Source organism: Rhineura floridana, chromosome 1 (genome assembly GCF_030035675.1).
Source record: "Rhineura floridana isolate rRhiFlo1 chromosome 1, rRhiFlo1.hap2, whole genome shotgun sequence".
Lineage (NCBI taxonomy): Eukaryota > Metazoa > Chordata > Lepidosauria > Squamata > Rhineuridae > Rhineura > Rhineura floridana.
Window position 1 is genome coordinate 233,116,481 of NC_084480.1, and position 13,294 is coordinate 233,129,774.

The window sequence follows — 13,294 nt, forward strand, 5'->3', positions numbered from 1 at the left end:
TCACAATGAGACTTTGGGCAAGTCTTTATTAGGGATGGAATGATCTGTCAGTTTTGGTTCTCATTTTCAGTTTGGTTCTCCAAATTGGTATTTCTGCATCAATTTTTGCATTTTTTTAAAAAGTCCTCATAAAAATTCTTTAGCGTGAATTTATCCTAATAAATACATTTCTGTATGCAGTTTTGATTAATGCACACATTTTTGCAAACAATTTATCCCAATATAATGCATTTTTGTATGCTATTTTCACCAATATATTCATCTTGTGCACACTTTCCTCTAATATATGTATTTTTGTAAACATTGTTTGGTTGGAGAACTGCACTGCAAAATTCAGATAATGGCTTGGATCCTAACTAGACTTCCTCTGGCAAGAGTAACCTCCGAATGTGCTGTTGCACTCAAGTTCGACTTGTAGGCTTCCCACAGGAATCTGGTTGGACACTGTGAGAACAGGATGCTGCACTGATGGGCCTTTGACCTGATCCTACAGATTCTTCTTTTATTCGTATATTCTTCTGAGTGATGTTCCTGCCAGAGGAAGCAGGAAAGCAATTTTCAGTAATGGGGGTGAGGACCATATACACAGTCTTGAGCTCCTTGGAGAAAAAGTGGACTATAAAAGGATGAAAAATAAAATGGAAAGTAAGCTCTATGGAGCATACTGGCATTTGCTTCTGAGTAAACATGTTGAGGATTGCATTGTTAGATTTTTTCACAGGATTCTATCACTTGTAATGAACTAAAGGAATTGAAAGCTGCAGAAAACTGCACATGGCCATCACTGTGTACATAGAAATATGAGAAGCTGCCTTATACTGAGTCACACTGTTGGTCCATCTAGCTCAGTATTATCTATACTTGCTGGACGTTTCACTTCAGTCAGTGCATTGTCTCACTGTGTGCTCTGAATCTATTGACCATTAGGGGCAATAGATATAGTTAGTCAGTTGAAAGGGCCCCTGCTTGAATTCTCTCCTTGTTACTTTCCTCAAGTTTAAGCATGCCTCTGACTGATTAGACTGATATTCTCAGGGCTATCATTACTTCCAGTTCCTCCTCCTTCTTCCCACAATTCTCTCTCTCCTTTCCTTTTGAATACAGCTAGTGTAGATGATTAAGCTTTCCTATCCATGCGTACTTTCTTAATAAAATGAGTTTATTTTGTTTAAGATTAACACCACATTATTTCATATTCTTTTATATCTCCAAAGAATTCTGCTGCATAAAGCAATTCTCTTCAATATTGACAGGTAGCAGCTTCTTTGGGTTTCAGGCAGGGGTGTGAGGTGTCCTTCCCTGGCTCTCCCTGTCAGGTTCCTACCTGCTCGTGGTTACTGCCTGTCTCTAGGCACCACCAGGGACTCCACCAGTCCGGACTGCACTCTCTTATGGTTTACCTATCCGCTCTAGCACAGATCTCAACAGATCCCACTGCTAGGCAACCACCAGTAACGTCCCAATACTAGTATTCCCAGAGACTCTGAATACTGGTATTGTTATTCTCTTCACCGCTGCCACCATTTGTTACAGTTCCCCTTCAGCCTTGGTCATTACCTTACCCTCCCTTCTGGTCTGTGAAACCCCAGCCAAGGATCAGGCCTTTGGTAAACCAAATTAAGTATTTATTACAGATAACAAAACTAACAAGATTAACAGGATTTCTTCTTAAGGCACATAAGCATATGGTTTTACTCAATACTAATCTGAACTCCACCTCCCTCCTGGTAAACAACTCTCTAAAATCCCACCAAGCAATCCACTCTTTCTCTTCTTGTGCTTGTGGCATCTGATCCTGGAATCTAAGATCTCCTCAACTTCAAACTCAAGCTGCTCATTTACCAGGAGTGGAGCTCCGGGAGGTTCCTCCGGCCGTAACTCACTGGGAGGGGCGGCTTTCGTTAAGAGGGATCGATGGAACACAGGATGTATTTTAAACGTGTCAGGCAGCTTCAGTCGGTACGCCACGGGATTGATTTGAGTTTCTATTTCGAAAGGACCCACCCTCTTGTCTTGTAATTTTCTACATTTGCCCGGCATCTGGAGGAAGCGGGTGGACAGCCATACCTGGTCTCCTGGTTGAAGGGGGGGGGGCTCCTTCCTGTGCAGGTCAGCAACTCGCTTGTACTCCGTTTTGGCTTCGTTTAACTGCTGTTTCAGTGTCTGTTGCACCACTTGCAATTCCTTAAGGAAGTTCTCAGCTGCCGGTACCAGCATTCCTTCTGAGCTGCTTGGAAAGACTTTAGGATGGAATCCATAATTAGCGAAGAACGGGGTTTGTTGAGTGCTGGAGTGCAGAGAATTGTTGTAGGCGAACTCTGTAAAATGCAAATATGATACCCAGTCAGTCTGTTGATAGGACACATAACTTCGTAAATATCTTTCCAAAACGGCGTTCAAGCGTTCCGTCTGCCCATCTGTCTGGGGGTGATGGGCGGAGGCGAGTTTTAATTCCGTCTGCAACTGTTTCCACATTGCTCTCCAAAATTTGGCTGTGAACTGAGTTCCTCGGTCTGAGACTACGCTGTTTGGCAATCCATGCAGCCGGTAGACTTCTTTTATGAATAACTTGGCCGTTTCTTTAGCCTCTAAGGCCCCTGCACAAGGAAGAAAGTGTGCCATTTTGGTAAGTAGATCCACCACTACTAAGATGGCTGTCATTCCTTGGGACTTGGGTAGATCAGTTATAAAATCCATGGAGAGGTCCTTCCAGGGTTCGTGTGGGACAGGCAACGGTTGTAACAGTCCTGCTGGTGTCCCTGTTTGTGTTTTTGTCCGCAGACAGACAGAGAAGGACTTTACATAACTCTCAATATCCCGACGCATTTTAGGCCACCAGAAGTCCTTGGCCACGTTCTGAATGGTCTTGTAAATCCCAAAGTGTCCCGCTGTGATGGAATCATGACACTGGCGTAGGATTCTGAGCCTTAATTCCCCTTCTGGCACATATCTGGCGGTTTTGAACCATAACAGTCCATTTCTCCAGTGAAAGGTTACTTCTGAGTCTTGACCTTGTCCCGTCTCCTGCTGATATTTTAGCATGTCTGCATCTTCTTGTTGTGCCTTTTTGAGTTCCTCTTCCCATGAAGGCTGGCATACTCCCAACGTTAATTTCTCTGGCGGGATTACGTACTGAGGCTGGTCCTCGGATTCACTTTCTTTGTATTGTGGCTGTCTGGATAAGGCAGCCGCTCTCTGGTTTTTGGCTTGGGCATGGTAAGTAATCTGGAAGTTAAACCTAGTGAAGAACTGGGACCATCTTATCTGTCTCTGGTTCAGCTTTCTGGCTGTTTGGAGGCTTTCAAGATTCTTGTGGTCGGAGCGCACTTCAATTCGATGAGAGGTCCCCTCTAGGTATTGTCTCCAGTTTTCAAAAGAGTCCTTGATGGCCAGCAGCTCCTTCTCCCAAACTGTGTAGTTCTTCTCTGCAGGCTTTAACTTCCGAGAGAAGTACGCACAGGGGTGCAGCTCCTTCCCTTCTTGGTCTAATTGTAGCAGGACCCCCCCGATGGCAAAATCTGAAGCATCTGCTTCCACTACGAAAGGGCAGTTCGGATCAGCAAAGCGCAGAATGGGCTCAGTAGCAAACCTTCTCTTCAGCTCCTCAAAGGCCTCGGTGGCGTTCTCTGTCCATTGAAACTTCTTCTTCCCCCTTAAACAGTCAGTCAGAGGAGCTGTTAATTTGGAAAACCCTGGAATGAACTTTCTGTAATAATTGGCAAACCCCAAAAACCATTGTACATCCTTTTTGGTGACAGGTTGGCCCCAGTCCAATATGCAGCTTACTTTCCCTGGGTCCATCTCCACACCTTCCGCTGAGATTCGATATCCAAGGAAGTCTAGAGACTTGAGGTCAAATCCACATTTCTCTAATTTAGCATACAGGTGATTTTCTCTCAGTCTCTTCAACACCGTCTTCACATGCTGGTCGTGGTCTTCCTGGTTCTTTGAGAACACCAGGATATCATCTAAGTAACAGATTACATACGTGTCCAACAAGTCTCTAAACACGTCGTTCATGAATTTTTGAAAAATTCCTGGACTTCCACAAAGCCCGAACGGCATGACCAGGTATTCATACTGTCCGTAAGCGGTCAAGAATCCTGTTTTCCATTCATCTCCCTCCTTCATTCTGATCAGATTGTACGCTCCTCTCAAATCCAACTTCGTGAAGATTTTTGCAGAGCGCAGTTGGTCCAGCAACTCTGAGATCAGGGGCAGCGGGTAGCTGTTGGGGATGGTGATCTGGTTCAATGCGCGATAGTCGTTACAGGGTCTGAGTTCCCCCCCTTCTTTTTCACAAACAATAGTGGCGCTCCAGCTGGGGATTGTGAGGGGCGTATGAATCCTCGCCTCAGGTTTTTATCCAGGAATTCCTTCAGGGCCTCCCTCTCATTCTCTGTGAGAGAGTAGATTCTCCCTGATGGGATGCTGGCTCCTGGCAATAGGTCAATCGCACAGTCGTAAGGGCGGTGGGGGGGTAAAGTCTCTGCCTCTTTTTCATCAAACACATCTTTGAATTCTTCATACTTTGGCGGCAGGGTCACTTGCTCGATCTCTTGCACTGCCCCCGCTAAGGTGTTCTTGATTCCTTCAGGTTGACAGTTCTCCTGGCAATACTGTGAGGTGAACCACACCACCACCTCCTTCCAACTTATTTTGGGTTCATGCTTTGCTAGCCAGGGCATTCCCAGAATCACCTCAAAGTTCAAGAGATCTGACATGTATAGCGAAATGAACTCTTCATTTGAAGTTTCACTTCCTCCGTGGCTTGTGTCACCCCTCCTGACTTCAGGGGTCTCCCATCGATAGTCTCCACAGCTAGGGGAGCGTCCAGTTTCCACCGGGAAATTCCATGACGCTTGACTAACTTTGCATCAATAAAATTTGTGGAGGCTCCACTGTTAATTAAGGCAGTGGAATTAAACACCACTCCTCTGGAAGTTGTAATCCGAATAGGCAAGACCAACACCCCCTTTGAGGGAGGTTGGATCGTTGGGGGGCCTTTATACAATGCTGCCCCCAGTCCACCGGCCTGCACGTGGACTGGGTGTTCTAGTTTCCCGATGGCTCGGCTTTCCCCCCTTTCAGTCCACAGTCTCTGGCCACATGGCCCGGCTTTGAACAATAAAAGCATAAACGTTCCCGGCGTCGTCTTTCCTTTTCTTCTTCCGACAGTCTTGGCCTAGCCCCTCCCTGTCCCTCAGTTGCATTACCTGCCATCCCTGCAGTGGGAAGGGTCTTGTTGCGGGATGCCGAGGCTGAGTATCTCGGGACCTCCTGCTTCCTTTCCAGGCGCCTTCCTTCCATCCGGTGATCTATCTGTAGGCATAGCTGGATGAGCCCTGGTAGGTCAGCGGGGGGGGGAGGTCCTGGCCAACTCATCCAGGATTTCAGCATTTAATCCACTCCGGTACATAAACATCAGGGCAGCGTCATTGTAACCAGTTTCCTGGGACAGAATTTTAAAAGCGTTAGTGTACTCGGAAACAGTCCCTTTAGCTTGCTTCAGAGCGCCTAGTTGCCGCGCTACTGTTTCAGCCCTTTGCGGGTCTTGAAACATCTCGGTCATCTCTTGTATAAATCCTCTGTACCTTCCTAAGACAGTATCCTTTCTCATGAGATACAGAGTCACCCATTTTGCAGCTTCTCCCTCCAGGAGGCTAATCACGAAAGCTACTTTAGCCCCATCGTTTGGAAATTCCGTGTGCCTGACATCCAGATATAACTCACATTGAGCCACGAAGGTTGCCAACTCATCACTTTGTCCCGCGTATTTTGGGGGCAATCCAATGGGAACCTTTACTACGGCAGCTGGAGGGGCTGTTCGCATCTGGTCTATCGTGGCCTTCAAGGTTTGATTATCCGTCTTCAGCGCCTTGACTGCTGCTAGCAGGGCTTGAACATCCATCTGCAAATCAGCTACCTTAGTCCTCAGGAGTTCCACTTCTTCCGTCTCAGAAGTGGGGTTTGTCCCCCCCGCTGCTCCCTTTGACATCTTGTCCCAGTCAAGTGAAGAGAGCATTGAGGGTGATTTAGGTGGCTCTGTCAAGCTGTCAGGCCCAGGATGTGACTCAGGAACCAGACCAACGATTGTAGTTAATTCGTGTTTTATTAGGGTATTGTCCAAACAAAGACTGCGTTTTCTCATGAATCAATACAGGGATACAGGTCCTGCGGCATTGGGAGAAAGTTGACAGAGCAAGGGACTTCTTCCCGCCTGTTCTTTAAGAAGGGGCCAAACGGGTGCGCAATCTTTCGCTCCTCCTTAACTGCCCCTCAGGTACTGCCCGCCTTCCCCCCTTCTCTCCTGTCTTTTCAGCTGTCTGCGTGTGCGCGGTGAGGGGGGAAGCATCACCCCCTCCTCTTCTGAAGTTTCCGATTCCAGGATGGGGGATAGGGGAGGGGCTGATGGTAAACTGCCTCCCCGCTTTTCGGCTGTGAGCAGCCCTCCCTCTTCCCCCTCTTGCTCTGAGCCTGAAAGAGGGGGAGGCGTGAGAATGTCCAGGGAGGGCTCAGGCTCCCCATTGCTAAGCGACCTTATCACTGGCAGTTCCTCTGTTTCGTCTTCGCTCCAAAATGGGGAAGTTCCTCCCCCTTCCCTCTGCCATCCATCCGAATACTCTTCTCCCAACTCTCCAGGATCCAGCTCCCCGGGATTGGGACCCCAGCTCTGCCTTCCGACAGATACTAGTTATACACTTTACATGTTCCTCCACTTATGGCTGTCTACTGAGTGTGTTCTTTGTGAGATGCTTATGTTAGAGAGATAATGTCATGCTGTGTATGCTTATTAAGCTGATAGATGTATCTATAACATATGTCATTAGAGTGCACTAACAAGCTTCCTTTCACAATGTTTCTTGCCATGCACTGCAAGAACACATTTGAAACTGGTTGTGGAAAAGAACTTTTGTCAAAAGTGAGTGATCAAAATTTCAGCTAATTTATCGCAATTCCCAGACCTGTTTGATGGGCTGAGGAGAAAATGAAATTATCTCATTTCTAAAGTGACTGCAATGATATATTGAGTTCCAGTTGTCGGTGAGGTTCAATCACATTTCTTTCTTTAACAGAGTACAAATATAGGCTGGATTCAAATCTTAATGAATGCTTTGCCAATATGAACTATAGAGATGGAGAAATAATTCAAGACAAAATTCTTCTTTCTGCCATGTAAGAGTCACTCTGACAGAAAGAATTAATTTATTTAATTGGAAAATTTAATTTATTTGGAAAATAAGTTCGGTTGTATGAAGTGAACATTTTCTACTGTGGTTTTGTGTGTCATATGAACTTTTAAGCAAAAGTATTTAGGATACAACTCCCAATAAGGAAAATGAAGCATAGTTGCTCTCTCTCTCTCTCTTTTTAAAAATCTGGAAGAGAGCTAAACTAGAAACAACGTACTAAGACTTCCATAGTTGGGGCAGAAGTAAGGTAGGGCCACACAGGGCCGGTTCTAAAGGGCAGCTAGGTGGGGCACTGGCCTGAGGGCCCCTGGAGCTACAGGAGGCCCTCCGCTCTTCTTCTGCGATTTGCGGAAGCATCCGCGGACCGCCATCCCTCCACTATCCTCCCGCTTTACCTACCTTTCCATTGTTTTTTGCAGCGCGCAGATTTGCCATCAATTAAGATGGCTGCTGAGGTTTCGTTAAGGGTCTGAAGCCTCTGCTGCTATCTTTGCTGATGGCACGCATGCGTGCTACACGCACGTGTTGCTGCCATCAACAAAGATGGTGGCAGTGGCTTCAGCCCCTTAGGGAAACCTTGGCTGCCATCCTGATTGATGGCAGACCTTGGAAAAGTTACTTTTTTGAACTACAACTCCCATCAGCCCCAGCCAGCGCCATGCTGGCTGGGGCTGATGGGAGTTGTAGTTCAAAAAAGTAACTTTTCCAAGCTCTGGGAAAACCTGTGTGCGCCGCAGAAAACAATGGAAAGTAAGGTGAAGCGGGGGGATGGTGGGCGGCTCGGAAGCTCCTGTCTTGCGGTTCATGGATGCTTAAGTTCCACAGACTGTGGAGGGGCCCAGGGCAGGCTGGTACCCAAGGGTCCCGGCATGCCTGGGGCTGGCCCTGGGGCCACAAATACCAAGCAAGGATGCTTGAGGTTCCCCTATGACTACTAGTAGGGATGGGCAAATCTATCAGTTTCTGTTCTCTCAGTTTCTCATTTTTCCTCCCTTAAGTTCAGTTCTCCACATTTCCACCTCAGTTTGTGATTTGTTTCAAGTCCACATGAAAATTCATGAGCATTTTTGTGGAAATCTTCCTGATATATACATTTTTGTATGCAATATGCACATTTCTGCAAAGCAATGTTCCTAATATAATGCATTTTTGCAGGTTATTTTCACTAATATACACATGTTTATGAAAACTTTATCCTAGTATATACATTTTTGTACATGGCAACATTTGAAGTAGTATGAATTTTTGAGGATGGCTGTTTTGGTTTGCATATGGTTTCAGAAAGTGCAAATTAGATAGGTTGGTCTTTAAATGTGAACTGAATCAAATTTTCCTCCATGCCTAATGATTAGTGAACTGGAGTATGAGGAATAAAACTGGGTGAATTTAATTAGTACTGAAATGCAGCCATATTCAGGCATGATTACCTGAAATTGTGGGGCGGGGGGAAGGAGCCTGGCATACTAGCTCCATCTGCTGTATCCCATACCAGCTCACCTTTTCATGTTATATAGGAGGGTCTGAGAGAGAATTAGCATCCAGGTTCCCTCTAGCCATCCATTAGGAAGCAGATATAAGGAGAAGTTTGTGTGAACTCACTTAGAATTCTCCATGTGAATAGGAATCCTGATAATTCATGTGGAGGATTCGAAGCACACTCAGACAAATGTGCTTAGGAAGCCCATTTCAGACCCTCCCATTTATCTTAGGAGGGTTGAAGATGGATCAGACCAGGCCAGTAAACACAGGTTTATTGGATGCAGATCTGTCTCCCCTTCCTTGTGTTGGGGAAACCCCTGTTCAGGCATAAGTACATGACAATCAACTGATCTCTTTTGGAGTCATCCGAGATACTAAGTGAATTTTATCCCTTGAATCTGTTCACGGTTGCCCCAGATACCTACTGAACAGTAGACTAGAATTACTGTTTCTTCCTCTTTCTTTCTTCCCTCAGCTGATACAGGTGTTTGAAGTTCAGGTATAAAGCATATGTATTTATTTGTTTATTTAACAGGATTTATATACTGTGCAATCATCAAAACCTCTAAGCGGTTTTCCTTAACACTACCTACTAATAAAATCAGATGTGTAAAACAAGTCAGATTGAACAAATTTAAAATAAAATCAGAAGTTTTAAAAAGAAGGTGAAACTAAGTGCAAAGTGGGACTGCAGAATAGAAGAGAGAAATGGCTTCAGACATAGAGTGAGGAGGATGAAGAGAGAGCTTAGTAGTTGCATGGGATGCGAAGGGAAAGTGGCTATTGTGTTGGGGGTTGGCTAGCAGACCCACTAAAGGTGCAACCCTTAGTATTAAATACATGTCTAATTTACATGCTTGGGTAGTCTTGCCTGAATAAAAAAGTTTTCAGCAGGCACCAAAAGCACTACAGCAAAGGTGCCTGCCTAACAGCCAGGGAGTTTCAGGGCATAAGTACTACCACACGGAAGGGCTGATTCTTTGCATAAGCAGAATGAACATTTTGTGGCACTTGTAAAAATGCCAGTTCTGTAGATCGAAGTGGTTAAGTGGGCATATATGGAGTAAGGGGATCCTTCAAATTAACTGGTCTCAACATGTTAAGGTCTTTATATACCAATAGTAACACCTTGAATTTGGTCCAATAATTAATCAGCATTTTAAACTGGAAATCTCTGATTCTCCTTTAGTTTCCCTCTTCTCCCAACCCCACACTTGCTGTTTTAATGTAGACCTCAAATTGTATTATGGCTTTTCTTGATATTTGATATAAGTTTTGCCCTGCCCAGCCATTAACATACATTTATATAGGAAGATATAACAGCATAGCTGTACAGCTACTGCCTACTTTAAATAGACCCTATAGGTCTCAATTAGTTGTGATTTCAATGAACTCTAGAGTTATCAGTCAGAAGGAAGGGATATGACTATGAAGACAGATACCTTTTCAGTCAACAGCATGTTGTCAATACAGGAAAAGCTAATGCCTGGAATGCAGTCGTATCTCCTTAGTTGTGTAAAGGGGCAGTTGTGTAAACCCTTATGAAATGAATCAGCTGGTCTAGTGGGATAAGTGTCCTGATCAATGGGGATGCCCACCACCACCATGAATAGACCCAGAATAAGGGCAAGATCAGTGGTCCCAGGATCCAGGTAGATAGGAAGGTGAAGCAAGATAGGAAAAGCCCCTTGGAGAGGGACCTAGGTATGGGTTTTAGCACCACAGTTGGTGATCCTACAGCTGAGGCAGAACACAAAAGTTGCTTCAGCACTGTCCTGGAGCAACTGGCAGATCTTTATGGTCTGGACTCATTAGGCAGAGGCCCCACACCTTGAATGCTTCATCTGGCCAATTAAAGTCCCTTCCCTTGTAGCCATTGGATTCTTCTAGGCACTGGGGTTTCAAGCTGTGGGGATTTCTACTCAGGGCTCTCCTGATCCTCTGAAGAGTCTGATGACCCATATTTGAGTCTGGTGACAGAGGGGTTCAGGGGAGGAGATGCAGGCTCTAGTGACTATGGATCCACATAGAGTGGGGGCCACCTATTCCTCAATGCTGCTCTCATTGGACTCTGCATCTACATCTGCATCTGCATTGGACTCACCCTGATATGAGATTATGACAATAGGAATCACTCCATGAACATAGTGAAATCTGAAAAAAATGTTTTGCCAGGTCCAGCTTCAGAGGGGTAATACTCATGCAAGATACTAGTCCACCACTGCTTGATTTAGCAGTTCCTCATAACAAAATAAATTGTTTGGGTGGCCAGATATTATGAAATATTTTATTTACATCATGGAAGGTGGTAAGCCTCACTCATTCACTTGAAGCGTTGCCTCAGATACACAGTTTTATTAACTTTATCTATAAAGGAACCACTCAGAACAAATGCTGATTGCATACATCTTCCAAAAATGCTTGGCTCACCAAGTGAACTATTTGCATCATTGATTTATCATTCATAAATTTTAAAACAAGCTATTCGCAGGTTGCATTTTCCGTTTGTCAGTCCAACAGATACTATGAAAGGTCATAAAAGGTTAGTAGAGGAAGGAATTGTATCATTCATTAGAAAGTGCCAAATACTAGTCTCTTCTTGTTAAATCACATTTGCTGCTGTTTTCAGAAAGAAGATTTACTGAGATTCTATTCCATTCCTGAGACTCTGTCAGGGGTTCTGCTACAGCTCTCTGTGAAAACAGGTGGCACCATTCTCCAATTAGGAAGAGCTTTATATAAGCAATGGAAATGCAGGTGCAGGATCCTCCCTAGCATTGAAGTGGATGGAGGTAGCCCTTGCTTGCCTGGAGTGTCATGTGAGATATCTACCACATGCAGATACAGGATTGTTTTAAACATTTGGCCTGAAAGTAGGCTCCTTTGCACAGGAGCGTATGGGCTCAGGCCCAAGGAACACACTTACAAGCCAGCCACAGTGCTTGGAATGAACTAATTCAGTTTAGTACAGTTCACTGAATTAATTCAAAAATCTCTGAACTACACCAGAAAGTAGTTGTCATAATTGGTGGGTGAACCAAGTGTGAATTAAGTTTGCTTTGGGGTAGAACATTGAATGATTTCTAGTTCATCTTCAAGTACATTCTCTTACATTTTTTTTTACTCTTTAGACTCTTTGGGACTTTAAACTTAAAAATCATAATTGTTGGGAAACTCAATCAAACAATTAACATTCTACTGTGTGTTTTTTGATGTTTTCTTAAATATAGTTTATACATCAGCACAGCAACCTGTAGCATTCTGAACGCTGATATACATATGAAGAATTGGAATTGAACATGAACCAAACTAGTTGATTTGGTAAAGGGATGAATTTGAACTGGAATTAGTTCCTTTTTTGATGTGTTGGTATCAATCTAGAATTAGTTTCTTTTTAAAAGGAACTTTCCAAGATCTGGACAGTCCTGACATTCAGCAAGGTGAAGTGAACTATCTTAGGTGGCAAGGAGAACAAGATAGTTGAAGGAATGCATCTCACTAAAAATGAGTGAGCTGCGTTTCAAGCAGGGACATATTTCAGACCAGTGATACATCATGTGTGAATTTAGAAGTTTTTATTATTTATTTATTTATTATTTTATTTATACCCTGCCCTTCCTTCCAGCAGGAGCCCAGGGCAGCAAGTTCACATCTACATTCATTTTAGCTTCTGTAATGGTGAGCCTGCAGTGCTCTATGCATGAAGGCTCCCTGCTCATTGTAGAACACCGTATGATCAAGGTTCTAAATCATGTGAGGAGCCTTCACACATATAGGAGGCTTCCTGCTGCAGAAGTTATGATGAATACAGTGACTGAGAAGGTATTAGGAGACATGCAGATTTGGGGATATGACTCCATAGCTCCTGTTGCCATGTTTACCCTCTTCACAGAAGTATCACTTAAAGAGAGCTTCTAAAACACTTATTTTCAGGGCAGAGAATGTATATTCACACCGCTTAGAATGCCTGTCGTTGCACTTATTGGGATCAGCAAAAATGGTTTGTTCATTTGGCATAATGAATTTTGGCTAGCTAAAATGTGACAATGGAGTCTAGCTTAAAAATCATTGCTAGGCTGCACAACAGGAAATACTAAGCTTAATATGTAACATAAATGAACTGAAATATTATTTTCCTTAATGTGTCTGTGAGGAGTTTATACAAAGAAAGAAAGGAGGGGGTTGAAATTGTACCTTGCACGTTTCTAATAAAAAAAAGTGTGGCTTTTTTCTACTGCCTTTTTCTAATAGTGAAAATTGAGCCTTCAGTTTGATGCAGAATCAATATTTGTGCTGCTTTGTAAGAGTTATTTTGTCTTCCCACAGATGCATATTGATTGAAAAAGAAATTTCACCATGCTTTGTTACAAATGGCTCTCGCTTGCACTGACCCTGGCTCAATTCGGGCCCTGTCTTCCCAGCATGCACAACTGTAACACTGAGAACTTGGAACGATCTTTTGTGAGACCTCAGAGAGTGAAACTTGGCGCAGTTCGGAGCCTGCTGGTTGTACGGGAGGAACTGATGTTAACACTTCCTTTGAAATCAGGCCAGGTACAGTAACTCTTTCTGTGGGTGGTTTAACAACTAACGGCGGTGTTGATTAGTACCTCTTTGCTTTT

The 13,294-nt window shown here is 44.1% G+C and overlaps 1 protein-coding gene across 1 annotated transcript in view; it reads left to right on the top strand.

The window, feature by feature from the left end:
* LOC133375583 (cadherin-19-like) overlaps positions 1-13,294 on the top strand; it is a 219,632-nt gene that overhangs the window by 35,644 nt on the left and 170,694 nt on the right. Inside the window, exon 2 of the mRNA XM_061607330.1 lies at positions 12,999-13,226. Within this exon, the coding sequence (XP_061463314.1) occupies positions 13,029-13,226 (198 nt within the window). The 5' untranslated portion in view covers positions 12,999-13,028. The remainder of the gene's footprint in view (positions 1-12,998; positions 13,227-13,294) is intronic.